The sequence below is a fragment of the Salmo trutta genome, chromosome 14 (genome assembly GCF_901001165.1).
Source record: "Salmo trutta chromosome 14, fSalTru1.1, whole genome shotgun sequence".
NCBI classification, from domain to species: domain Eukaryota; kingdom Metazoa; phylum Chordata; class Actinopteri; order Salmoniformes; family Salmonidae; genus Salmo; species Salmo trutta.
The window spans coordinates 61,217,200-61,244,737 of record NC_042970.1 but is presented as its reverse complement, the minus strand read 5'-3'; the positions used below and the strand labels follow the sequence as shown (position 1 = coordinate 61,244,737).

Genomic DNA, 27,538 nt, shown 5'->3' with positions numbered 1-27,538 from the left:
GTGAGACATTTGTAAGTTTAGGGTCGTGCTCAGTAGGGCACACCATAGGGAAATTACACAACAGTAAATTAAAATCTGTGTCTTTATTGGAAAAGTTTAGGTAGTTCCTCTTGTTTCACTCTGTTTTCTCCTTACTGAACATGACCCAGGTAAGATCTCTAAGTGGTCCTAATTTAATAATTAGCTGCTAATCTTAGACCAGGCCTGTAGGGCAGTGAGACTGACAGCTTCTCTTCTGTCGAGTCTTACAAGGGCCTAGGCTGCAGCCCTAGTATATGGCCCCACTAGTGGATTCCAAACTGATAACTCCTTTATCTCCCTATTCACGTTAATTCTTTCAGATCTGAGAGGAGGGTCAGCAATGGCAAAGATAAGGGGGAGAGAGCAGGGAGGGAGCTATCGTATTAGAATTAAGGCCCACAACGTCAGAGTGGGAGAGTGAGAGGACCTGCCTGCCTGTCATTCCCATTCCAGCATAGTTTCCACCTGCAATCACAATGTTCTAGTGGTAGCCCTGGGGTTTGTTCTAGAAGTTACTGCCATCCCCTTTGGTGCATGAATGCCTGTGTGTGTGGGATTGTGTGTATTATTTGTGCAATTGAGATGAAAATGTAATAGCAGTAAGTGCCCACATTAGCTGTAAATGATGCAGACTGTGTCCATTACATGTTTTCCATCCCAACAGGACTCCATAGTCAGCCATGTCAGAAATGGCTTTTGTCATCACTTGTCACACCGTAGCATGTATGGTTGTCATATTAGAACAGCTTCAGATTCACAAGGTGTTGGTATCCCTCTGATTTGTCTATCAGAGACTGTCCTAATATGGACACCATGCATATGGTATGGAGTCAGTTACCTGACGACTCAAACTGAGTTCTTCCGCTGCTCTATTGTTTGCTACATACTTCAGTCAGACTGCCATCGTTGAAGTCGTCTGTGGTGACATCAAAATGAGGGACGCTTTACAAAACAAAAGTCATCAGACTGGATCCTCTCTAACCAATCAGAGTTTCAAAGCCAATGATACATTTTCAAAACAACGCTTTACCAACATGTGTTCTGACTCTGTCCCAACCCATTGGTTTCTGGAGCAAGGAGTTTGGGTAGTCAGGCAATGGAGTCAGTGTACAGTATGTATGGGATTAATCCATAGTGTGTCAGTACCTGTTTAGGCACCCCCCTTTCCCCTTTATCGATCAACGCTTCTCTCCTCCGCATAAACTCATTTAGTGGGCTGGTTGGTAAACTTTGGGATTACATCCAGAAACTGAACTCTAAAGGGTGACTGGCATGGAATTAACAGAGTCAATATTGAAAGCCACAGTGTTGTTCCCAGCAGAGAAATCTGATTGCAATGACGTCATTATGGCATCCTTGATGAATAGGCCTTGAGTAGATAGGTCTACTGTTTTGTTTTTAAGGAACCAGATTTGTTTTTACTGGTTAGAATTTGACCAAAATATGTAGTCTTTCCCATGCCATCTAGATCTTGTCATGAAAAATCCTTCTTTACCAGGCGAAGTCTCCTCAAACAGAGAACCAGTTTACAACCAGAAAAAAAAGTCATGTGCCAAATTTTGGGTTAGTATAAACTAAATATTGGACATAAAGTTTTGCTTTCAGTTCATTGTTTTGACGTACCTTAGCCTCCCAGTCTTTATTGAGATAGTAAATACACGTTACACATCTCCCATCGCCGTTAGGGTTATCCACGTGACGTACATACCCAGTCCCGTCGCCTGGGTAACAGGCCACCATAGCCTGAAAAAGAATATGAGAAGGACATGTCAGGAGGAAATATTTTGGGTGGCCATTTTGACAGTGTCGTAAAAGTTGTCACAGAAGGTAAAAATGCTTCCCGACAGTAGACATACTTTCAACACCTATTTCTGAGATGTCCATGCAAGTTAGCAATAAATTACACCGGTTCAGGATATCATTGCAGATGCAATTCAGTTGCTTGGCTGTTGCTTTCCAAATGAACTTTTAAATGTGACAATCATTACAATGCATTTCACAACAAATGATTAACGCATAGCCAATTGTTTAAAGTGACCCTTTTTAACACGCTATTCTATGTCATTTCAGAATACTTGCCTCCGTGACTAGGCTACACTCTGGTAAAGTATATAATAGAACAGCATATTTCCTATTATGAAATTGTCATGTCATTTAAGAAGTCTTGTTGCTTCATAATGGACAATACTGCAATTGAAATGCATGTGTATAAAAAGTGTATATACTCAATTATTCCTGTTCAAAGCACACTAACAAAAAAGAGATTGACAAACATAAAAGGCGAGCTTGTTATTCATAATTGCTGATATGTGAAAGACGAGGCAGAGGCGCGACTGACACACTTGCTGGGCTGATTTGAACGGAAAGAGGCTAATTGGAGTAGCCAAGTTGTTTTTGCTGTGTCATCAGTCAGGCCTTTACTTCAAGTGCTAGAAAACAATAGGTCAGAACTGTTGGCTTACGAGGCATTTTCCCCCTTTATTATGTCGGTCTCTGGGTCACAGGCACAAGTTGTTACGTAACAAACCGTGGGTGGATTTGTACATTTTTTTATGAACAGATACATCTTTATTTTTTTTATAAATGGATACATCCTTTTGGTGCACGGGTATTGGCACGGACCGGGCCAAAGTGGAGGGGAGGGACACACACATGCATTTTGCTTGGTCATTGGAGATGTATGGTACTTCCAAGGACATAGGCTACAATTGAGTAGTCGCGAAGTAGTATATTTTTGTCAGACTTTATTTGGATAGTCCCATATAGATGATCAAAAGAGATGGCACTGTGCTCTGATATTGATTCATTAATTGTTAGGAAAGAGCTTGCAAAAAAGGCATTTCACTGTCTTTGTGCATGTGACAATACAACTTGAAAGTACAGATGGTCAAACTTTCAACAAAACAAGGCAAAAGTGAACATGTCGTCCCCCACGAACGATGCAGCGCCTCCCTTGGATCAGTCAGTGTCATTTTATAAATGACAGATCTCTATGGCAAGATGCATCATTCACCCAAGTTGAATCAAAATCGGGCCGGTGGTGTCTGAGACATTGCATGGGTTAGCTCTCATATCCCTGAGCGTGTGTGCCAAATTGAATCACTCGGAGTCAAACCGATCAAGACATATGTGCCCATTATAGTGCCACCATGTGGGTCAATAAGAATGTTCTCGCATATGTTGTGTCTTGACAGTGTTGTTACTATACGAATATCCTTGACTGATTTATATGCATTAATTTGCAAGACCAAGCCCACGTGAATGTTTATTGGTCAATAGCGGCCATGTTGTTTTGGGTACTAGTCTGGAAAATATTGCGTTAAGAGACTTCTGTCTATAGATGCCACATATAGATGCCACATATCATATTTGTGCAGATAGGTCATTCTGTGCCATAGGCGTCGCGTTCAAGTGTTTTTTTTTCTCACAAAATTCTAAAGGGCTGAATGTGTAATTTTGTAAATGCCAGATCTCTATGGCAAAACACATCATTCGCCTAAGTTTTCGTCAAAATCAGTCCAGTGGTGTCTGAGAAATCGCGTGTGACGAACGAACGTACGGGGACTCATTTAATCATGGGGGGACAACTATTGATAAGCAACTACTTGCTAAGGTTAAGATTAGGGTTAGTGGATAGTTAGTTGAAATGTTATTGAACATCTACAAATCATGTACAAACCATTTATTTGGGACTATCCAAAGAAAGGTGTTAGCATATATTTCATATCTAATCACAGAAACAGAAAACACTGACGCGACAAATCATTCAGTTCCAAAGTAGGCAAACTGACAACACTCTGAATTGGAACTGCTTTCCAAACAAGATCCCTGTCAAGTTCCTATAGCAATAATCATAACTATGCTACACTGATAACAGAATTCCGATAGGTTCTTAGACTGTCAACAATGGCCAGAGTGTAACCCACCACCCCACAGGACTGTATGATACTATGACATGAGACTGCTTACACTGCTGTTTCCCCCAGATTACCGGGCTCTCTCTGTATGCGCTTATTTGTGAACTGGAAGGCCTTCTGATCTCTTTTCCATCTGTGGAGGGGGACGGAGAGGTGGGGTGAGACGAGATGAGTGGGGCCGGAGGCTGTTAACCACCAGGATGTTCTGCACGTCTCCCGTTCACGCCTCTCCGCCAGGGTCATTTCCAGATGGTGGAAACCCCCTCGTCTTTTTTATTTAAGAGAGGCCCGCACGCAAAAGAAAGGAAATCAAAGAGAGGAAAGGGGGGGTCTGAGGTCACGAAATAGGTCACCGGCGCGCTGGGTCAGACTTTGAGTCTAACTGGGACAGGCGATGGTGATCAACGTTGCGTGTGCGTGTGGTTGTCTGTCTGTGTGGAGACCATGCCGTAAAAGCGAAGGCCAGACTTTGTGATAACCAAGGTCTTGATTTATTTTGTTTTGCACAACAGAACAATCCATCCCCGAAAGTTTTGGAATGTCGAGGTCGGAACGTTGGGAACGAGGGAGGCAGAAAATTGGAAAAAAAGGTCCACTGCTATTGTTTGAATTTTTCTGCTTAGCTCATCAGGATAGGGCGGCAGGTAGCCTAGCGTTTTAAGAGCATTGGGCCAGTAACAGAGGTCGCTGGTTCCAATCCCCGAGCCGACTAGGTGAAAAATCTGATGTGCCCTTGAGCAAGGCACTTAACCCTAAATACTCCTGTAAGAAACTGTGGATAAGAGCTTCGGCTAAATGACTTGACATTTTTTTTTTATATAAATGACACTGCTTCGATCTCCCCCGCGCTCGCCCTCGGATTCCGTAGAGTGATCTCCATGCTGCAGCCGGCAGTCAGTGACAGGCTATGCATGACACATGACAGCCCCCACAATCCACTCGCCATTATTTCAACTGTTATCCAACCATTAGCGCTTTTCCTGCTGGCAGGTGCAAGCTGAGCTCGAAATGGAGGGAACCACCAACACACGCAAACAAAAACAAAAGACGAGTCGGGACAAAGCCAACACAGCTCCAAGGGCTGACGCAAGTCGAGGGAGTGAACGGGCACATGCGGAAGATAACGTCAGATGCCATTTGAAGACATTGAGTGTGGGGCTGTAGTGCGTCAGAGGTTTCGCTCAGTGCGAGAGGGGGAGTGGGGTGGTGAGCCGTGGGGGTTTACATTATGTGGACATTGCGTCATTTGGCTTCTGGTGGTCATGTCTCGCATGCCATGCTATGCCTCCTATCAGCTCTGTGCAAGAGCGATTTCTCTAGTGCCCCCATTGAAAGAGGGCAGGTGAATGGAGAGAAAGGGTGAGGGGGTTGGCAGCAATACCACCTTCATACAGGCAGTGCCTGTACAAAACCTAGGGTTGTAAAATTGGGGAAGCTTTCAATAAATTCCATGGTTTTCTAGAAATCCTGGTTGGAGGATTACATATTTCCTGCTTTTTTGCTCCTGAATCCAGGAATCCACCAACAGGGATTTTGGAAAGACCAGGGAATTGATTAAAAGTTTTGCAACCCTACGCATACCATATTATGACAACAGCGGTCTACAAAACGCAAGACACATCTCATACTGTAAGCACTTAATTTCCATCACAAGACTGTTATAGGGGGTTGAGGGTAATTTGGTAACTGTGACCTGAAATTGCTGCTCTTGTTACTTTATTTTCCAGATGTTTAATGAATGTTTTATGTTAATAAAGTTGATGGTGATCAGTTACATTTTATACCGTACTGCTGCAAGCAGATGTGAGAAAGCCAATGTATGCGTTATGCCATAGACATGTATTGGAGCGAGGTACTCGCTTACTGTAGGCACAATGCATAAATGGGTCACAGCTCTGAACTGTATAAGGCCACACAAATGGAATAGGCTATATTGCACTTATAGGCATTGCGCATAATGCGCTTCAACACTCCAGTCTTTGCACACAGTTGGAATGTGTGTCCGTATCTGACTGAGTGTATCTGAGTGTAAATGTCTGAGTATTCCTGTGTTTGTGTGTCTGAAGGTGAGGGTGTCTGTGCATGTTTCAGTCTTTCTGTGTAATTGCATGGTTCAACGTTTGAAAGTAAGTGTGCGTCTGTGTGTGTGTGTGAATGAGTGATGTCTCCCGCTCTCTCATCCTACTCGATCTCTGACACCGCGCCACCTCCAGAGTAGACATGGGTAGTATCCAGATTTTCATACCGTCCTTCTCTCATCCCGAGATTTACGATATTACCGGCATAGCACACAAGGGGGAGCTAAAAACACGAGAAAAGCTAATTGACCGTCTATTATAAAATGCGAACAAAATTAGCACAAACTAATAGCAAAATCGCATAGACACTGTTAGCTAACTGCTAACGAGTGAAACACGAACAAACTAATTGCAAAGACAGGGAAATCGAGCTCATAAAATTATACAAGTTAGTAGCTACCAAATGTCATTTTCAGTGAGTATGGACATTTACAAGCAAAAGTGAACTAGGGGAATTGTGCAAATGAACAAAGATGTGACGCATGCTTTTCTGAAGGAAGAGCAGCATGTGTAAACCAAGCAGATGGAAAAAGAAGAGGAAAAAATGCTAATAGGAAGCACAGGGAAAAAATTGTAACTGTGCAGATCCAGAGTTTTTGACATCTGGCAGAAAGCCATTAGTAGTGAATTGCATACAAGTGTAACTTCATCACCTCATGTGTTCGCCACACAACTGAGACACGCCGATAGATATAGAACGCTATGGACATACCGGCTCCTGCTGTGCTATTTAAAAACAAACACGCGACTGGCTAAACTGTTCTGGGGAACTACGGTAAGCTTCATAATGTGACAGGTGAAATTAAGAACGCAATCTGCTTTATCTCCTAACGTATAACACAAGTTGACTGCAGGTATTAACTTAAAACCTTTTCACAAGTGAGTTCCAAATATCTCTAATGGTCGCCCCAGCGTGACTTGTTTTATGCAAGTGATGTCAGAATGCACTCGCTGTTCTAAAATGTGATTATTACGCAACAGGACAGTTAACACGCGCTGCCTGCTAATTATCTATAGGCTATGTTTAAACTTGTCAATTTCAAATTATTTTCTAGCAAGTTGTATTTTCTAACAACAGTTTGAATTGAGGTGTGTTCCGCCTCCTCGTTAATTCACATAGAAGTATCCCATTTCAGCGTTGCGGACAATTTATGTTTGAGGTTTTACTGAGCCGGATAAACTTCACTCATGTTTGCGCAGATCAAATATGCATATATTGCGCAGTCTTGCAAGAATTGGAAAGTTCTCTTGCTGGCGCTCGCTTTGCCTTCCTTGTTGTTTTCCTTACAAATAATAACGTTGGACATGTGTGCGTTCCTATCAAAGTAAGTTTCTTATTTTTTTGTATATCGTGTTGTTTCTACTGTAGGCACATACATAGATACATACATAGATACATAGATACTGTATGTATGGAGCATAATGTATTTACAGTTTTATTCACATGTTTTCAAGTACTAGTGACAAATAATGCATTCCGATTATTGCATTTATTGTAATGGACACCTATGATGTGTGAAAAATACTTTTTTGAAGGTTGTACTATAAACCGAACAAACTCATCTTGTCTCCTTATCTTTGGTTGATGCGAGAAAAAAACAAGCATGGCGGTGCGCACAAACTACCCATCGTCAGATTACGTTCTAGAAAGTGTTTTACTCAATTATTTCAAATCAGTCGTGAGCTCACCCGTAATGTGATTAATTATAAATAGTCATTGCTGTTAGCTAATTCATATTGTAGTTTCTATCAGCCGAGAGTTATAAAAATATGACCGCTTGTGTTACTTCAATCTTTCCTCACTTAGCGCTAGAACAAATGTAGCCTACATTTTTCTGGTTCGGATGATTGTGTTATGCTGTACCTACTTCTGTAAATGTCTGATCATTCCATCCAAAAATAAACTGGTCACATTCTGGACATAACTTTGTAAGGACTGTGTTTGTGAAAAATGTTTGTGGAAAAAAGTGTGGCCAGCTCAAATGCTCATTGTTGTGTCAATCGAAAATGGATGTTCGAAATAAGCGTTCTAATCAAGAGGTATGATCGTACGCAACAGGGACCACTGTAGAATGATCACATCCGTTTGTTGGTAGGTGTGAAATGGTTAAAAGTTAGCTACAAATATTTGTGAAAAACTTAATAGAAATAGTTTTGACGGTATTGAAAAAACATCCTGTGGCTTTTTTCAATACCCCGGTATACCACAGGAGGTTGGTGGCACCTTAATTGGGGAGGACAGGCTCGTGGTAATGGCTGGAGCCGAATTAGTGGAATGGTATCAAATACATCAAAAACATTCTTTCCATATGTTTGATGCCATTTCATTCACTCCGTTCCAGACATTATTGTGAGCCGTCCTCACCTTCAGCAGCCTCCACTGCGGGATGTGGTATACTGCCCAAGCCTACTTCAGGGTGAAGAGGAACTGATCTAAACTCAGCGGTGGCTGTGTCGGCAGCTGGAGCCCATCCAGACAGGCTTTATTTTAATGTTCGTGCTACGTGCGGTGCGTGATGCTGCCTGTCTGTTTTCTAGCTGGCTGCTGCTCCTCTAGCGGGGAGTGGGGACTAGCCCTGGCACTAGAAGAGCATCCAGGCCAGGCTCAACCGGTGTTGGAGTAAACACATTTGTTATGGTCAAGAGAGGGAGGTTAGCGAGCCAATTGAGGATTGAGACGGGTCATGCACAACCCCCGCAGTGTGCAGTTTACGCTACATGAGTTACTGTCTGACACAGACCTGAACTGCCTTCAAAGTGACCTTTTAAAGTGAGACTGACTTTCAAGAAGGATGTGCACTGTTTTATGCCTTAAGCTGGATTTATATGAAGCAGCTGTTTTTTAAAAAGCAACTGTTTTCACTCTTTCAATGCAACTTCACTTAGATCACGAAGCAACTCATCCACGTTTGAAATTGCCTGCAATATTCAAAGTCAATAAATATGCTCTTCTTTACAGCAGTGTTCTACAATTTAGGTCCTGGGGACCTACCCAGGGTGTGGACATTTCTGTTCTATCCCAGTGCTGAACACACCACATTCAACTTATCAGGGGCTTGAATGTGCAAAAGCTGTGGGTCCCCTAAGATCAGAATTGAAGAGCATTGCACTACTGTAAGAATTTGTTACAACAAGTTGTGCCATCATATCAAAGCTTTCTGTGCAGCTGGAGACGAAAGTCGGTAGCCCCACTCCAACCATTGGTAAAGCAACGTCATGTCATTTCATTTCAGAAGCACATGAGAACCCATTTGGACCAGGATTCATTTTGTTTTCACATATGAGCTGCAGCACGGATAAGGAGTTCAAGCACTCAAGGATCCGATACGTTGCTATGACGTGAACATTTTCTTAAATAACCTCTGAAACAGAGTAACAAAACTATTATTTCCTGTCAGTTTCACCGACTGTCCCGAGGGGGACTTTCCACAGTGAGTCTACAGTGCCACTGTGAGTTCTGGGCGAATGGAGTAGCCTCGGTCTTCTGAATTAAAACAATTTGGCAAAATGGGCTGTCCTTAGCCTGTGCATCTCCACCGTAGAATGTAAATGGAGGCATTAGGCATTTCATTGTGCCAGAGCTCCAGCACCGACCCACCACCAGGGAGTATGTAGAGGCTGACAGACCCAGACACCAGGGTTGTGTTCATTAGGGCATGCAACAGAACTTTATTTGCGCCGAAAAATGAAAATGCGTGTTTCTTATTGGCCAAGTCCACGTAGTCCATCCCGGTATTGGTCAGCTTTCCACAGTTTATGGACTAATGAACACAACCCTGGATAAACCATCTATGTGTCTCACTAGAGAGCTCAGCCTGTTTTGTTTACATTCCCTAAATTGCTGTTTTAGCGCCCATTAGCATTTAGCCTGTGAGGGTCAACCCATTGCATCGCTGCCCGTCCAAACAAGCCCCTAAATTAATCAATAGCTCTTCCTAGACAGGATAAAAATGGTGGGGAAACTGACAGGACAGGTTCAAACAATCCTAAGGCAGCCAGTAACTCACCAAAGGTTTTAGGAATTTTTGAGGCCTGAGACAACCAGTATGCACAACCAGGAGGAATTATGCCATAGGCTTCCCATTACCATGTGTGGACCACTGCATTTTGTAGGTCTCCATAAGTAAGATTCTTTAGGGATCGCAGGTGGATCCCAAATGTATGCAATGGGCCATGTTAAGGGGTAAGGGGTAGTGTACAATTCTTTGCCTAGTAACTTGAGCATTTCCTCATTGTCTAGTAGGTGCTAACATGCTATTGTGCTAATGGTCAGAAACCAGTATGGCCCTGCTGCCCGTATCAGAGTCTGCAGAAAGTGCTGCTTTAGCGCCTCTCAAACATCCTGTTGTAGTGCACGGCCACAAGGAGATGACACGGCTGAGCAAACTCACAGATGAAACTGGACCAGCTGCATTGGACTGTTGCCAATTTCCTTGAATTTGTACAAAAGTCTATCAATTGCAGTTGACATGTCCTTTGAATTGTCAAACAGGAAAGTATACAGGAAAATCTCCTAAGCAATTTTAACACCCACAGTGCTCAAATAAACACTTCCAACATGTACATATAATTACCCGGAAAAGCGTTAAATTAACTTTGAAAAGTGTTGATAAATGAACACATTTTAAAATGTCAAAGTCCATCAATCAAGAGAACTTTAGCGTGTTAGGCTCCCAACACTTTGGGTGATAAATGTATTTTTCAAAATAGTGACAAGCGACAAAACATTGATGTATAATTTATTTCTGCCAAATAACTCAAAGCCTTGCAATCACAGAAAGGGGAGATTTTCTTGTTCTTTAAGACCTTGACAGAGTGCGTTTGTGCAAAATCCCAGGACCGCTGGAAAACAATCAATTAGGAAACAATAATGATAGTTTCTTTTCAATTTGTTAGCGGATATGGCAGGGGAGTCTGAATACCCGGCGCACAATATCATGGTCAGTCTGTTTATTTTCCTACTGTTCAGGCCTAACACCCGGAAAATGTAAAAATGAAACCTTCAAGCCTGGACACTTCTCTGCTTCTCACAAACTAACGACTGAGGCAAACGTGAAATTATTATAGAAAATAAACAAGCCGCTATTTAAGCTTGCAGGGCGGATTACTTCCTATCAAATTTCACTTGAAAGCCCTATCTGTACTCTAGGGAGATGATTGTTTTCCTTTAACCCCATACCATAGTGTTGTTTCCAGTGTAGTATTACTGTAATTTCATATTACTTTGAGATCTTGACACCAGATACCAATTTTAGTAACCACAAAAGCCAGGCTTTTCTTGTAGTGAAATGTTGTTTTTGCATTCCCCACAGAACCAATCATTATAGACAGAAGATACATCAAGACACAGAGCATGTTCGGGTTCCAAAAGCAACATTCTCCGAGTAATTTAGAAGTTGTTTGTTTGTTTAGACACCGAGAAGTAAAGTTCATAGAATCTGGGGATTGCGTTACAAGCAAGCAGAGCTGCACTGTTTTCCATGGCAGACAAAGTTGAGCTTCGTGCATATGTCTGTCTGTGTATAGAGACTGATAAGGGAAGCAATCCAATCTACAGTCCAAACAGTCACTGATCTATCGGGGGTCGTCCTTCTTCACAGCTGTGACGGAACAAACTCAGTCACCTTGCTAGAGAACTATAGCAGCTCGAAGGGTTCAGAGACACACCCCCAAACAAAATGGCAGTTACATCAGTGTCTTTTTTCTCTATTGGTCTAACTTAGAGGCTATAGGTAACATCTGCCGGGAGGGGCTCTTGAGCCAAAGGGGTACCCTAAATGGACTGAAATAGCCCATTGTCCAGAAATGACCTAATTGGACAGAGACATTTTTTCACAACCATGAGCAAAAGCATACATTGTTTCCCTAATATTTTTCATGGATTTGTGTGAAAACAGGAAATGCATGTATTAACGTATAATATGCATATGAAACATGCAGCCAACATCCAAGCCACAATTTGACTTAAACAATGAGAACTAAACTTCCAAAGTGTGTCTTTAAGGCAATTGTCCTCTAAACACAACCTTTTTGAGTAAGGGCCCAAAGCTGGCGGTAAAGGGGTGTTCCTCGCATGCAGGAAATGTGAAGGTCGTCCTGGCGATGGATGACTCAAATACGTCCTATCAGTAGCATAGGGTGCAGCCTGCCAGGAAGTCCCTGTTTAAAGAAATGGTCTCAAGTTTTTATATCAGAGAGTTCAGAACAATAGAGAGAGAAGATACACAGCAGTTTGGCTGAGCCTCTACCTTTTTTAAACCCCTATTGAGCAGATTCCAAACAGGAGATAAGTGCACATAACAGCTCATTTTTGGGTACATCTTGAAACCTCAAAACATTGAGTGTGTGTGTGTGTGTTAAGAGGGGGTGGGCCCCATGTGTTGAGCTTGAGTGGTGGGCCTGTGGACTTTGCAATGAACCCCTGGCAAGAACCTATAGGGGCCACAACAGATGCATACCTTAGTGAACTAGTCCTCTCGACGGGGGCAGACTGTGGAATGAAGTAATGATAAACCATGAGAGTTTGGCAGTAGAGTGCCATTAACAGCTGGTGAGAGAGACACAAGGGGCCAAGGTCCACTACACATCCAAAGTCAAGGGGACATGAGCAGGGCAGCAATTACGCTTGCATTGCTCTCCATACAGCTCAATCAAAGGTATTCGAATTGCTTTGTATTGAATTATTTTGCATCACCGGTCAACCGGTTAACAGTACACACCAACACTGTACATAGAATGGTTAAGACTTCAAAGTTTGTCAAGCGATAAGGCTTAATGAGTGAATACTAGCAGCATGGTTCAGCTGGCGTGTGTGGATTGACTGGATGAATAACACAGTACTGTATTGTAACCCTAGTACAGTTCTGTCTGGTGGAGGGGTGAAGACTGATCTCACGACTAGATGTGTACCAACGGTTGCGTGCCATGTCATTGACTGTGCAGTTGGGCATCAGATGGCTATACAGTGGATTGCGAAAGTATTCACCCCGTTGGCATTTTTGCTATTTTGTTGCCTTACAACCTGGAATTAAAATTGATTTTTGGGGGGTTTGTATCATTTGATTTACACGACATGCCTACCACTATGAAGATGCAAAATATTTTTTATTTAGGCTGATCGAGACCCCCAGACGTTCCATGAACACCCTCCAGACTCTTGAAGTGAACTGGGGACCTCGATCAGACAGTATATCCTCAGGCACCCCGTAGTGCCGGAAGACGTGTGTAAACAGAGCCTCCGCAGTTTTTAGGGCCGTAGGGAGACCGGGCAGAGGGAGGAGACGACAGGACTTAGAGAAACGATCCACAACGACCAGGAAGATCCGTTAGAAAATCCACCGACAGGTGTGACCCAAGGCCGTTGTGGAACGGGTAAGGGATGTAGCTTACCTCTGGGCAGGTGTCTACGAGCCTTACACTGGGCGCACACCGAGCAGGAGGAAACATAAACCCTCACGTCCCGAGCCAAGGTGGGCAACCAGTACTTCCCAGTCAGACAGCGCACCGTCCAACCGATCCCCGGATGACCAGAGGGTGACGTGTAGGCCCAATAGATCAACTGGTCACGGATAGCAGACGGAACGTACTGACGCCCGATGGGACACTGGAGTGGAGTGGACTCTGTACGCAATGTCTGCTCAATGTCCGCGTCCAGCTCCCACACGACCGGCGCTACCAGGCATGAGGCCGGGAGAATGGGAGTCTGATCCATGGGCCGCTCCTCTGTGTCATACAGCCGGGACAGTGTGTCTGCCTTCACATTCTGGGAACCTGGTCTGTAGGACAGGGTAAACACAAAACAGGTAAAGAACATGGCCAACCTTGCCTGACGAGGATTCAGTCGCCTAGCTGCCTGGATGTACTCCAGGTTGCGGTGGTCAGTTCAGATGAGGAAAGGGTGTTTAGCCCCCTCAAGCCAATGTCTCCACGCCTTCAAAGCCTTAACCACAGACAACAACTCCCGGTCCCCCACATCATAGTTCCGCTCCGCCGGGCTGAGCTTCTTCGAGAAGAAAGCACAGGGGCGGAGCTTCGGTGGCGTGCCCGAGCACTGAGAGAGCATGGCTCCGATCCCAGCCTCGGACGCGTCCACCTCCACTATGAATGCCAAAGAGGGATCTGGATGGGCCAGCACGGAAGCCGAGGGTAAACAGAGCTCTTAGGTGCCCAAAAGCCCTGTCCGCCTCAACCGACAACTGCAGACGTACAGGACCCCCCCTTCAGCAGTGAGGTAATGGGAGCAGCCACCTGGCCAAAACCCCGGATAAATCTCCGGTAGTAATTGGCAAACCCTAAAAATCGCTGCACCTCCTTTACCGTGGTGGGAGTTGGTCAATTACGCACGGCTGCAATGCGGTCACTCTCCATCTCCACCCCTGATGTGGAAATGCGATACCCTAGGAAGGAGACGTACAGGTCATGCTCCAACAGTCGTCCAAGTACCTTGCGCACCAAGGACACATGCTCGGTGCGTGTAGCGGAGTATATCAGAATGTCATCGATATACACCACTACACCCTGCCCGTGCAGGTCACTGAATCTCATCTACGAAGGATTGGAAGACAGGATTGGAGCATTCATCAACCCGTACGGCATGACGAGGTACTCACAATGCCCTGAGGTGGTACTAAACGCCGTCTTCCACTCATCTCCCTCCTGGATACGCACCAGGTTGTACACACTCCTGAGATCCAGTTTAGTGAAGAAGCGCGCCCCGTGCATTGACTCAATCACCGTGGCGATAAGAGGTAGCGGGTAACTGTACCTCACCGTGATTTGATTGAGACCTCTATAGTCAATGCACGGGCGCAGACCTCCATCCTTCTTCACAAAAAAGAAACTCGAGGAGGCGGGGATTCGGAGACATATGTCTCCATAGCCACCGTCTCCGCTTGCAACGGGATACACGTGACTCCTGGGAAGTGCAGCGTCTACCAGGAGATTTATCGCACAATCCCCCCCGTCGATGGGGTGGTAATTGAGTCGCCTTCTTTTTATAGAAGGCGAGAGCCAAATCGGCATATTCTGGGGGAATGCGCACGGTGGAGACCTGGTCTGGACTTTCCACCATGGTAGCACCAACGGAAACCCCTACACACCTCCCCGAGCACTCTCGCGACCACCCCATGAGAGCCCTCTGTTGTCAGGAAATGGTGGGGTTATGACGAGCCAGCCAGGGAAGGCCTAGTACCACGGGAAACACAGGAGAGTCAATGAGAAAGAGACTGATTGATTCTCTCCTCGTGACCCCCCTGCGTCTCCATGGCCAGGGAGATGGTGGCTTCCCTGATTAGCCCGGACCCTAATGGTCGACTATCCAGAGCGTGAACTGGGAAAGGTCTAACCACAGGAATAATGGGGATCCCTAAACTAAGAGCTAACGCTCTGTCGATAAAATTCCCAGCTGCGCCTGAATCGACGAGCGCCAAATGCGGGGAAAACTCAGGGAAACAAACAGATACAAACGGGTGGACAACAGAGGACTCTGGATGAGAGTGGTGCAGACTCACCTGGGGTGACACCAGAGTGCCCTGCCTGCTGCCTCGACTCCCAGAGGGACCAACCCGGTACCGACCGGCAGTGTGCCCTCTGCGGCCACAGATGGTGCACGTGAAAGCCCCTCCTCCAGCTTCCCTACGTGCAGCCCCTCCCAACTCCATGGGCACCGGAGCGGGAGTGCTGGGAGATGGAACCGACAGAACCCCCTCAGGACGTCCACGGGTGACCAGCAGGTTATCCAACTGGATGGACAGATCCACCAGTTGGTCAAAGGTGATGGTGGCATCCCTGCAGGCCAACTCCCGTTGGACGTCCTCGCGCAGGCTGCATCAATAATGGTCGATGAGGGCCCTGTCGTTCCATCCTGCTCCGGCAGCCAAGGTCCGGAACTCCAGCACGAACTCCTGTGCGCTCCTCGTCCCCTGCCTCAAATGGAAGAGTCGTTCCCCCGCCACTCTTCCTTCGGGCGGATGGTCAAAGATGGCCCGGAAGCGGCGGGTGAACTCCTCGAAGTGGTCCAACGCCGCATCTTCCTCTCCCCACACAGCGTTTGCCCACTCCAGAGCTCTGTCCGAGAGGCATGAGACGAGGGCGGACACTCTCTCCCTTCCTGAGGGAGCTGGGTGAACGGTGGGCAGGTATAGGTCCAGTTGTAACAGGAACCCCTGGCACTGTGCGGCCGTCCCATCATACTCCCTGGGAAGGGAGAGACGCATCCCACTGGAGCTGGATTTGGACGGGTAGAGGTAAACCCAGTTGTGCTGGTCGAGGCACTGGAGAGACTTCCTGTCTCTCCCAGCGGTCCATGGTCTAGACAATGCGATCCATCATGGCACCGAGATGATGTAGCATTGCCGCGTGTTCCTGGACGCGCTCCTCGACTCCTCTGACCGGGCTACCTGGTCATAGGAGACTGAAACAGGTTTTCCTCAAGAATTTCCTTGTATTTAGTGCCATCCATCATTCCGACCAGTTTCCCAGTCCCTGCTGATGAAAAACATCCCCACATCCTGATGCTGCCACCACCATGCTTCACTGTGGGGATGATGTTCTCGGGGTGATGAAAGGTGTTGGGTTTGCACCAGACATAGTGTTTTCCTTGATGGCCAAAAAGCTCAATTTTAGTCTCTTCTGACCAGAGTACCTTCTTCCATATGTTTGGGGAGTCTCCCACATGCCTTTTGGCAAACATCAAATGTATTTGCTTATTTTTTTCCTTTGAGCAATGGCTTTTTTCTGTCTACTCTTCCGTAAAGCCCAGCTCTGTGGAGTGTACAGCTTAAAGTGGTCCTATGGACAGATACTCCAATCTCCGCTGTGGAGTTTTACAGCTCCTTCAGGGTTAACTTTGGTCTCTTTGTTGCCTCTCTGATTAATGCCCTCTTTGCCTGGTCCGTGAGTTTTGGTGGGCGGCCCTCTTAGTAGGTTTGTTGTGGTGCCATATTTAAAAAAAATATATATATATAATAATGGATTTAATGGTGCTCTATGGGATGTTCAACGTTTCTGATATTTTTTTATAATCCAACCCTGATCTGTACTTCTCAACAACTTTGTCCCTGACCTGTTTGGATACCTCCTTGGTCTTCATAGTGCTGCTTGCTTGGTGGGGCCCTTGCTTATTGGTGTTGCAGACTCTGGGACCTTTCAGAACAGGTGTGTGTGTATATCTCTCAGATCATGTGACACTTAAATAAAGACCACGTGTTCAATCTTAACTAATTATGTGACTTCTGGAGGTAATTGGTTAGCTTATATGTTAAATACCAATTAAGCAATAAAGTCGGGCAGGAACTCAGTCATAAAGTACGGGACGTATCGGAACCGACGATCAGTCCAACACCGTCAGTGGTCGACCATCGCCCACAGGTGTCTGCCGCATCCTCGCCGTTAGTTGGACATGAGCGATTGGCCGTCATTCCCAGATTCATGTATAACCTTGTTCAGGGCGGACAAAGGGTAACAAAAATAGTCAGTGGCCAGCCATCGCTGAATCCTTTCTATCTGTTTTAGGCTTAACACTTTTGACTGCCCATGAATTACATTTTTATTACTCTGCCATTTTTGAAGTCATGCCCGTCCCCCCTCCGTTCTTGACCTTTCCTAAATAAGTCTATATAACACACTGTCGGTGTTAGAATCTTATTATCACAAACAGAACTGGAGTGAATGGTTATTCCCCATTGGCCCTCCTTTTCCCGACAGTTGAAAGTGCAGTGCCCAGCTGATAATCACCCCAATAATTGCCTCAGAGCTAAACCTGAACTATACCGGAACTAATTCAACACATATAAAAACAGATTAAATAAATTAAGTAACGTATGAAGGGGGAAAAAGGGGGTGAATGGGTTGATGAGCAAGGGAAAGTGAACAATGCATAATTATGTAATCGCCAATTGTGAATGAAGAACAGGATGGGCCATTCTATTGTACTGATCTGTTGTAATTATAATCTACAAAATGTTATGTACCCTATATCAGGGTTGGCAAGTGGAGAAATGTCACCATGGACAATTTCTTCACTCCACTGTCATTGGCAGGCACCGTGAACAAAGTGAGGTGGGAGATCGCTCCCTCTGTGCAAAATAAGGCACTTGCACAGCCATTGTACTCCACAATATGGCTGAAGAATGACAAGACAACGGGGACACAACAAAGAGAGAACCGAAGACTATTACGCATTACAACCAAACAAAGGTACGGTGCATTCGGAAAGTATTCAGACCCCTTGACTTTTTCCACATTTTGTTACGTTACAGACATTCTAAAATTGATTAAATTGTTTGTTCAATCTACACACAATACCCCATAATGACAAAGCAAAAACATGTTTTTATAAACTTTAATACTGTACCAGTCAAACGTTTGGACACACCTACTCGTTCATGGGGTTTTCTTAATGTAGAAAATAGTAAAAATAAAAACTTTGTTGAAGCACCTTTGGCAGCAATTACAGCATCGAGTCTTCTTGGGTATGACGTTACAAGCTTGGCACACTTGTATTTGGGGAGTTTCTCACATTCTCTTCTCCAGCTCTGTCAGGTTGGATGGGGAGCGTCACTGGACAGCTATTATTAGGTCTCTCCAGAGATGTTCGATCGGGTTCAAGTCCGGGCCTCTCAAGGACATTCAGAAACTTGAACCAAAGCCACTCCTGAATTGTCTTGGCTGTGTGCTTTGGGCTGTTGTCCTGTTGGAAGGGGAATCTTCGCACCAATCTGATGTTCTGAGCGCTCTGGAGCAGGTTTTCAACAAGGATCTCTCTATTTTGCTCAGTTCATCTTTCCCACGATCCTGACGAATCTCCCAGTCCCTGCCGCTGAAAAACATCCCCACAGCATGATGCTGCCACCATGCTTCACCGTAGGAATGGTGCCAGGTTTCCTCCAGACGTGACACTTGGCATTTGGGCCAAATAGTTGGTATTCTTTGGGGGGGGGGGGGTAGGTAGATTGTAGCTTCCATCAATTGTACGTGTCTGCATCATTTCCAATCCCCCATATGTATATATTTGCAAAAAATATATATTTTATTTTTTTTCATTTAAAAAAAATATATATTTCCTTTATTACCCTACCACCCCTCCCACAATTGGAGCAAACTAGTGAACAACAACACTTAGGCCTGTTTTTCCATCTTATACTGTACATACTATATACATTTTATGGACAGTCTATTTTACAATAGTTCTATTTTTTGTTTTTACTCCTGTCCTTCCTCTACCCGCAACCTCTTCCATCTATTTCTAATGCCCATTCTATTTGCCATATCTCTCAAACTCTGCTCTTTTAAAAAAAGTTCTCAACCTATATTCGTTTTACAGGCACAGTATGTTTCACATTAGTTATCTTGTTGTTATTAGTCCCAACCTTCAGCTCCATTCAAAACCTCCCATCTCTTAATAACCTCTCTAGGGTAGGGGGCAGTATTTTCACATCCGGATAAAAAACGTACCCGATTCAATCTGGTTATTACTCCTGCCCAGAAACTAGAATAGGCATATAATTGTTTGATTTGGATAGAAAACACCCTAAAGTTTCTAAAACTGTTTGAATGGTGTCTGTGAGTATAACAGAACTCATATGGCAGGCCAAAACCTGAGAAGATTCTGTACAGGAAGTGCCCTCTCTGACCATTTCTTGGCCTTCTATAGCCTCTTTATCGAAAACAGAGGATCTCTGCTGTAACGTGACATTTTCTAATGCTCCCATGGGCTCTCAGAAGGCCCCAGAACGTTGAATGATGACTCTGCAGTCCCTGGCTGAAAAACAGTAGCGCATTTGGATAGTGGTCGATCTGAGAACAATGAAACGGGGGTGCGCGTACACGTGAAGAGTCCATTTTCTTCTTTGAGTCTTTGAACGAAAACGACGTCTACCGGTCGGAATTTTATCGCTATTTTACAAGAAAAATCGCATAAAAATTGATTTTAAACAGCGTTTGACATGCTTCATGTCACGACATGCGTCCGCGCGTCACCGTTCGGATAGTGTCTTGAACGCAAGAACAAAACAGAGGATATTTGAACATAACTATGGATTATTTTGAACCAAAACAACATTTGTGGATGAAGTAGAAGTCCTGGGAGTGCATTCTGACGAAGAACAGCAAAGGTAATCCAATTTTTCTTATAGTAATTCTGAGTTTAGTGAACGCCAAACTTGGTGGGTGTCAAATTAGCTAGCCCGTGATGGCGAGCTATCTACTCAGAATATTGCAAAATGTGCTTTTGCCGAAAAGCTATTTTAAAATCTGACACCGCGATTGCATAAAGGAGTTCTGTATCTATAATTCTTAAAATAATTTATGTTTTTTGTGAACGTTTATCGTGAGTAATTTAGTAAATTCACCGGAAGTTTTCGGTATGTTTGCTAGTTCTGAACGTCACATGCTAATGTAAAAAGCTGGTTTTTGATATAAATATGAACTTGATTGAACAAAACATGCATGTATTGTATAACATAATGTCCTAGGAGTGTCATCTGATGAAGATCATCAAAGGTTAGTGCTGCATTTAGCTGTGGTTTTGGTTTTTGTGACATTATATGCTGGCTTGAAAAATGGGTGTCTGATTTATTTCTGGCTGGGTACTCTCCTGACATAATCTAATGTTTTGCTTTCGTTGTAAAGCCTTTTTGAAATCGGACAATGTGGTTAGATTAATGAGAGTCTTGTCTTTAAAATGGTGTAAAATAGTCATATGTTTGAGAAATTGAAGTAATAGCATTTAAGGTTTTTGAATATCGCGCCACTCGATTCCACTGGCTGTTCACTAGGTGGGACGATTTCGTCCCACATACCCGAGAGAGGTTAACACCATCCATATTGGATTTCTATTTACCATATTTTTCAACTGTGCTGTGATGTTTCACAAAAGTTCTGAACCTTTCTATTCTCATTGTTTCTACAGATTGTAAATTGAAAATCATTTTTTGCTAAAAGTATTATTATATTATTGATCGACTGACTGACTTTTCAGATCGCACAGTAGTGCTATCTGCAGGGTTAGCTCCAGGTAAATATTGCAAATCTTCAGCCATTCCTGGATCTATGACCAAAAACAAGCTACATATGGACAGTTCCAAAACAAATGATCTAATGATTCTGCCTCTTCACAGAAAAATCTGCAGAGCTGGGAAAGTTGTATCCCCCATATAAATAACATTCTATTGATTGCAAGAATTTTGTATGATAATTTAAATTGAAAAATATATACGTTTTGAATCCGGCCTCATTTTGCATATCAGTTCAGAAACCATTTGCCATGGAATCGGTACGTCAAATCTCTTCCCAACTATTTTGCAATCTATATGGCACGGCTACCAATTTTTTGGTCCTTAAATTAAACTGGTATACTTTTTTGATTTATCACTATTTTCTTTAACCAATTATGGTCTTTTACTTACGCTTTCCCCTTCCACTTTCCTCTTCCATTTTTGCAGTAATGCTGCAATTAGTTGGTTGTAATTTTGGGTAGAGCAGAAATGTACATATATTTTTGTTAGCTGCATGTATGAATAAAAAACATGAGCTGGCGAACACCCAGAAAAAAAGCATGTATGACATAACTCTACCAGTTGTATTTATGATATAATTTATGAAGATTGCCTTTTAAAAATATATTTTTTTTTCTATCAATTAGTATATTTGAGTTTAACCACTATTTGTTGTATTATTTGTTCTGTCTTTTCTGGTGGATTAAATTTAAATTGCAACCAACTTTATATGGTGTTTTAAAAATAGCGATATTTGGGAGATTATTTCCTTTTCAAATATCTGAAAGTGAGAGGTTGTAATCAGAATAAAGGGAAAAAGGCCTTTCTTGAACAGACATTGTTACTAATTTGGATTTAAGTATAACTTTTGTATGACTGAAGACTTCAGTGAGAGATCTAATGCTTTAATATTTATTAATTTCTGTCCACCGAATTCATAGTAATTATATAAATAGGCCCGTTTTAATTATTTTCTGGCTTGCCGTTCCAAATAAAATGGAATCTTTTTTTTCTCTCCATATAATTAAAAAAACTGTTCATTAGGTGTAGACAAGACCATAAACAAATAGGTAAACTGGGACATGACTAAAGAGTTAATCAGGGTGGTTTTTCCACAAATAGAAAGGAATTTGCCTTTCCATGGTAGCAAGATCTTATCTATTTTTGCTAACTTTCTATAAAAATGTATTGGAGTGATGGAGGCCATTGTGTTCTTGGGGACCTTCAATGCTGCAGACATTTTTTGGTACCCCGTCCCCAGATCTGTGCCTCGACACAATGCTGTCTCTGAGCTTTACGGACAATTCCTTCGACCTCATTTCTTGGTTTTTGCTTATATAGACAGGTGTGTGCCTTTCCAAATCATGTCCAATCAATTGTATTTACCACAGGTGGACTCCAATCAAGTTGTAGAAACGTCTCAAGGACGATCAACGGAAAAAGGATGCACCTGAACTGAATTTTGAGTCTCGTAGCAAAGGGTCTGAATAGTTATGTAAATAAGGTATCTTTTTAGATTTTTAATAATTTACAAAAATGTCTAGAATTTTAAAATATATTTTAGAATAAGGCTGTAACGTAACAAAACGTGGAAAAAGTCAAGGGGTCTGAATACTTTCCAAATGCACTATGTCAGTGTGTCAAGCAAGTGAAAGTTACGAAAATTTGTGCCATTGCGTGAAGACACACACAATGTAAGCACGAGCTGACAATAATTAACTATTTTTTGGACTGCTGTCATAGACACATTCATTATAATGCCATTATTGCTTCTGTTATGATTTTTCACTATTTATCACTTGGTGCTTATAATGATGTTTAGGCTACTGATGTTTCATCTGACCACACTTCTTGCCGACTGTGTGTCTTGTCTTGGTGGTTGAGGTATTTATTTTATTTTGTCATTATAAAAAGCTGTTACCGTGTTCGAACACATATCCTTTCTGTTTCACTGTTGTAACAATGGCAATCCACAAATAAAATGGATTTAACACTTGAATTTGGGTGTTTTCTGTTTTTACATACAGCATACAGTTTATTTGGGTGTTTTCTGTTATAAACTAATGAATGTGTTATTTGAAATAAAATAATCGTATTCTAATGTTACCCAAGGCTTTCATAAACACAACTAAATAATATGTTTTGCGATAGCATATATGAAATATATAAATTCCACTGTTAGAATGTTGCAGTCAGAATGACTCCTCATTAGCTTGAAGGGGGTCCCTCGAGGCCCAGCGGTTCTACTGTTTAAGAGTGAGAGGTTGTTAGGGTGTGTGGCACAGTAGCTGTGCTGTAGTCCACCAAGCACACATGGCCAATAACTGCATGGGATCAAATCTTGCACCAGCCACCACTTTCCTCATAAATAAACTGAAAAACCTCTGTTAGGACGACAGAGCTCCATTATCCCTACAAAAAAAGGAAGGTGGTGGTGGAGGGAAAGAGAATCTGGACCCCTCAGTAATAGGGAATACCCCGTTCTCTCAGTTTTTTAACATTTACATTTTAGTCATTTAGCAGACACTCTTATCCAGAGCGACTTACAGTATTGAATACATACAAAAAAATGCATGAAATGAAATGTAACTTTTTTTGTCCTGTAACTAAAATATCCTAGCATATGGAAAGTAGCATATCGTAGTAATAGTGACATTTATTAATTTAACAATTTAATAAGCACCAAGTAATTTTATTGTGATTCTGTTTTGTTTCAAGTAGTGGTGTAAAGTACTTAAGTAGTACTTTAAAGTAATTTTACTTAAGTATTTTTTGGGGGGGGATCTGTACTTTACTATTTACACTAGAAAATATATATATTTTACATCTTAGCAGACGCTCTTATCCAGAGCAACTTACAGTAGTGAATGCATACATTTCTTTTTTTTTTCTTCTCCGTACTGGTCCCCCGTGGGAATCGAACCCACAACCCTGGCGTTGCAAACACCATGGTATACCAACTGAGCCACACGAGACACGAGATATTAATGCAACATGTGAAATGTTGGTCCCATGTTTCATGAGCTGAAATAAAAAATTCCAGAGATGTTCCACACAAAGTGTATTTCTCTCCAATTTTGTGCACAAATTTGTTTACATCCCTGTCAGTGAGCATATCTCCTTTGCCAAGATAATCCATCCACCTGACAGGTGTGGCATATCAAGAAGCTGATTAAACAAGCATGATCATTACATAGGTGCACCTTGTGCTGGGGACAATTGGCATGCTGACTGCAGGAATGTCCACCAGAGCTGTTGTCAGAGAATTTAATGTTTATTTCTCTACCATAAACTGGCTCCAATGTCGCTTTAAAGAATTTGGCAGTACGTCCAACCGGCCTCACAGCTGCAGACCACGGTTCTAGTCATATCAGGGCTACTTTCCGAATTCGCTACAATACTTTAATATTCTCATTTATACAGTGCATGCGAAATGTATTCAGACCCCTTGACTTTTTTCACATTTTGTTACGTTACAGCCTTATTCTAAAATGTATGAAATTCATGTTTTTCTTCATCAATACCCCATAATGACCAAGCGAAAACAGGTTTTTAGAAATGTTTCCTAAAACAGATACTTTATTTCCATAAGTATTCAGACCCTTTGCTATGAGACTCGAAATTGAGCTATGGTGCATCCTGTTTCCATTGATCATCCTTGAGATGTTTCTACAACTTGATTGGAGTCCACCTGTGGTACATTCAATTGATTGGACATGATTTGGAAAGGCACACACCTGTCTATATAAGGTCCCACAGTTGACCAGTTCATGTCAGAGCAAAAATGTCTGCAGCATTGAAGGTCCCCAAGAACACAGTGGCCTCCATCATTCTTAAATGGAAGAAGTTTGGAACCATCAAGAGTCTTCCTAGAGCTGGCCGCCCAGCCAAACTGAGCAATCGGGTTAGTAGGGCCTTGGTCAGGGAGGTGACCAAGATCCTGATGGTCATTCTGAGAGAACTTAGGAGTTCCTCTGTGGAGATGGGAGAACCTTCCGGAAAGACAACCATCTCTGCAGCACTCCACCAATCAGGCCTTTAAGGAGTTTGCCAAAAGGCAGGATCGAGGGAAAGATGAACAGAGCAAAGTACAGAGAGATCCTTGATGAAAACCTGTTCCAGAGTCCTCAGGACCTCAGACTGTGGCAATGGTTCACCTTCCAACACAGACACTGGACAGAGCATCCCAGAGTAACCGCTCCAGAGTGCTCAGGACCTTAGACTGGGGTGAAGGTTCACCTTCCAACAGGACAATGACCCTAAGCACACAGGTTCACAAGTCTCTGAATGTCCTTGAGTGGCACAGCCAGAGCCTGGACTTGAATCCAATCGAATATTTATGGGGAGACCTGAAAGTAGCTGTGTAGCGATGCTCCCCATCCAACCTGACAAGAGCTTGAGAGTATCTGCAGAGAAGAATGAGAGAAACTCCCCAAATACAGGTGTGCCATGCTTGTAGCGTCATACCCAAGAAGACTTGAGGCTGTAATCGCTGCCAAAGGTGCTTCAACAAAGTACTGAGTAAAGGGTCTGAATACTGGGCTCCCGAGTGGCGCAGCGTTCTAAGGCACTGCATCTCAGGGCTAGAGGTGTCACTACAGACATCCTGGTTGGAATCCAGGCACCGTGATCCAGCCGTGATTGGGAGTCCCATAGTGCGGTGCACAATTGGCCCAGCGTCGTCCGGGTTTAACCAGAGTAGGTCGTAATTGTAAATAAGAATTTGTTCTTAACTGACTTAGCTAAGGTTAAATAAAAAAATGTATGTAAACTGTGATATTTCCTTTTTTTTAATACATTTGCTACATTTTATAAAAACATTTTTGCTTTGTCATTATAGGGTACTGTGTGTAGATTGAGGAGAGAAAAACAATTTAATACATTTTTGAATTTAGAGTCTAACATAACAAAATGTGGGGAAAAATCAAGGGGTCTGAATTTTTTCCAAATGCACTGTATAGGCCTACTCTTATTAATTATTATATTAAGAATAGGCATATGTTTTATACGATTATATGTATTATATATTCCTATAATAGTATAATTAATATGATACCATATTTATACCATGTATTACACATTTTTAAATATTTGATTCCTGTTTTCAATATTATGATTATTATGTTGCTGCAAAAATAAATGTTTAAGACTCATATATTTTAAATAGGCCTAAATGGAGAAGATAAACTATTTCAATAAGTTAACATCTAATAATAATGTGCAACTCACTTTCAGTGTTTACTTACTTTCGTCCTTCCATTTATTCTGTAGTTTCCCAGTTTACCATTACAGTGTCGGACCAGGTCGTCCATGCGACTCATGAGAAAGGCTATCTTCTCACAACCAGGCTCTCTTCCTTCAGTCCAAGTTATTTTGTCTCCTCGTATATCTTTAGTGGAGTCGCTTCTTTGACTAACCAACTGTCCGTCAGTAAATTTACCAGTCTTGTGGAGGGCTCTCACATCTTCCAAAATACTCAGTCCAGTCTCTTCTCCAAGGAAATTGTCAACAACACAGATGCCATGCTTATTCATACATGGAACGATATAGTTCATAGCCAGTTTTTGCGGGGGGGACATCGTTTGTCCGTTGGTCTTATAGCTGAGCTTAATTCCTTCCCCAGTCTGCTTGCTGTCAGACACACTACCCGAGCGAGTTGCCGAAGTGATCAAATCTTTCATTCTTTCGCCATCTGCAGGCGGATTTGAACGTCCAGTGTTTGTGGTGCTCTGAGAAGCTGTGTCATTCTGTTGCTCGGTGCTTTTCTTTTTTAACTGCTTGCCTTGCCCTCCTTTCGCAGTCCGTGCGGGCTGTTGTGTTGATTCGGGCTGCGTCTGACACTGAGCTTTTCCGGCCTCTTTACAAAACTGCTTGTGCTTCTTCCAGTCCGATTTCTGGTGTTCTTTACTACAGTAGAACGAGTTCCGACATCGTCCACATTTAAGCAGGTTTTCCATCTTTCCACAAAGCTCACAATACTGCTGGTCCCTGTCCAAATCGGTCACGACGGCGCTTTCCTTTGCGCTCTCCGTCTCCATGCTTAAGGTAGAGCGAGCACCCCTTTAAACCTAGCTCTTTTCACGCGCTGCTACCGTGTAAGTTTTGGAAGACTCCTAAAACAATACAAACGAAATTGGAGCGCGGCGGCATCCCAGCTAAATTATTTAATCACGTGGTGAATTGCCCTCCTTTTGGGTTTCGTAATAGATAAAATACTGTTTGAGCACGACATAACCAATTGTCTGACTCTCGTTTGCAGTGTGTCGTTCTGGTCGAGTCGCATGGCGCCGACGCACCGTACCCCACCCCCTCCCCCCCTCAACTTCACTCCACACGTAGTCCAAAGTAACCCAACCCCTGACGTCAGCATAACGAGGCCAGAGCCAACCGCTGAGGGCCAAGGCCCATTCAAAGGTAGAAACAAAGCGTGCCGTTTTTTCCAATTCGCTGTTGTTTTTATAATTCAGATCATTATTAAAGCTATAACCACTCATTATTTTATATTTTCAGTTAAAGGGGTTGTTTACAT

General features: G+C 43.1%; 1 protein-coding gene across 2 annotated transcripts in view; it reads right to left on the bottom strand.

Moving 5' to 3' along the window:
* The window catches only part of LOC115208520 (egl nine homolog 1-like), a 39,283-nt gene extending 11,967 nt beyond the window's left edge, over positions 1–27,316 (bottom strand). For both annotated transcript variants that reach the window (XM_029776645.1, XM_029776646.1), the window contains exons 1-2: positions 26,256–27,316; positions 1,645–1,764 (exon numbers count right to left, since the gene is read on the bottom strand). In XM_029776645.1, the coding sequence (XP_029632505.1) occupies positions 1,645–1,764; positions 26,256–27,047 (912 nt within the window). In that variant the 5' untranslated portion in view covers positions 27,048–27,316. The remainder of the gene's footprint in view (positions 1–1,644; positions 1,765–26,255) is intronic.
* Between the last annotated feature and the right edge of the window lie 222 nt (positions 27,317–27,538).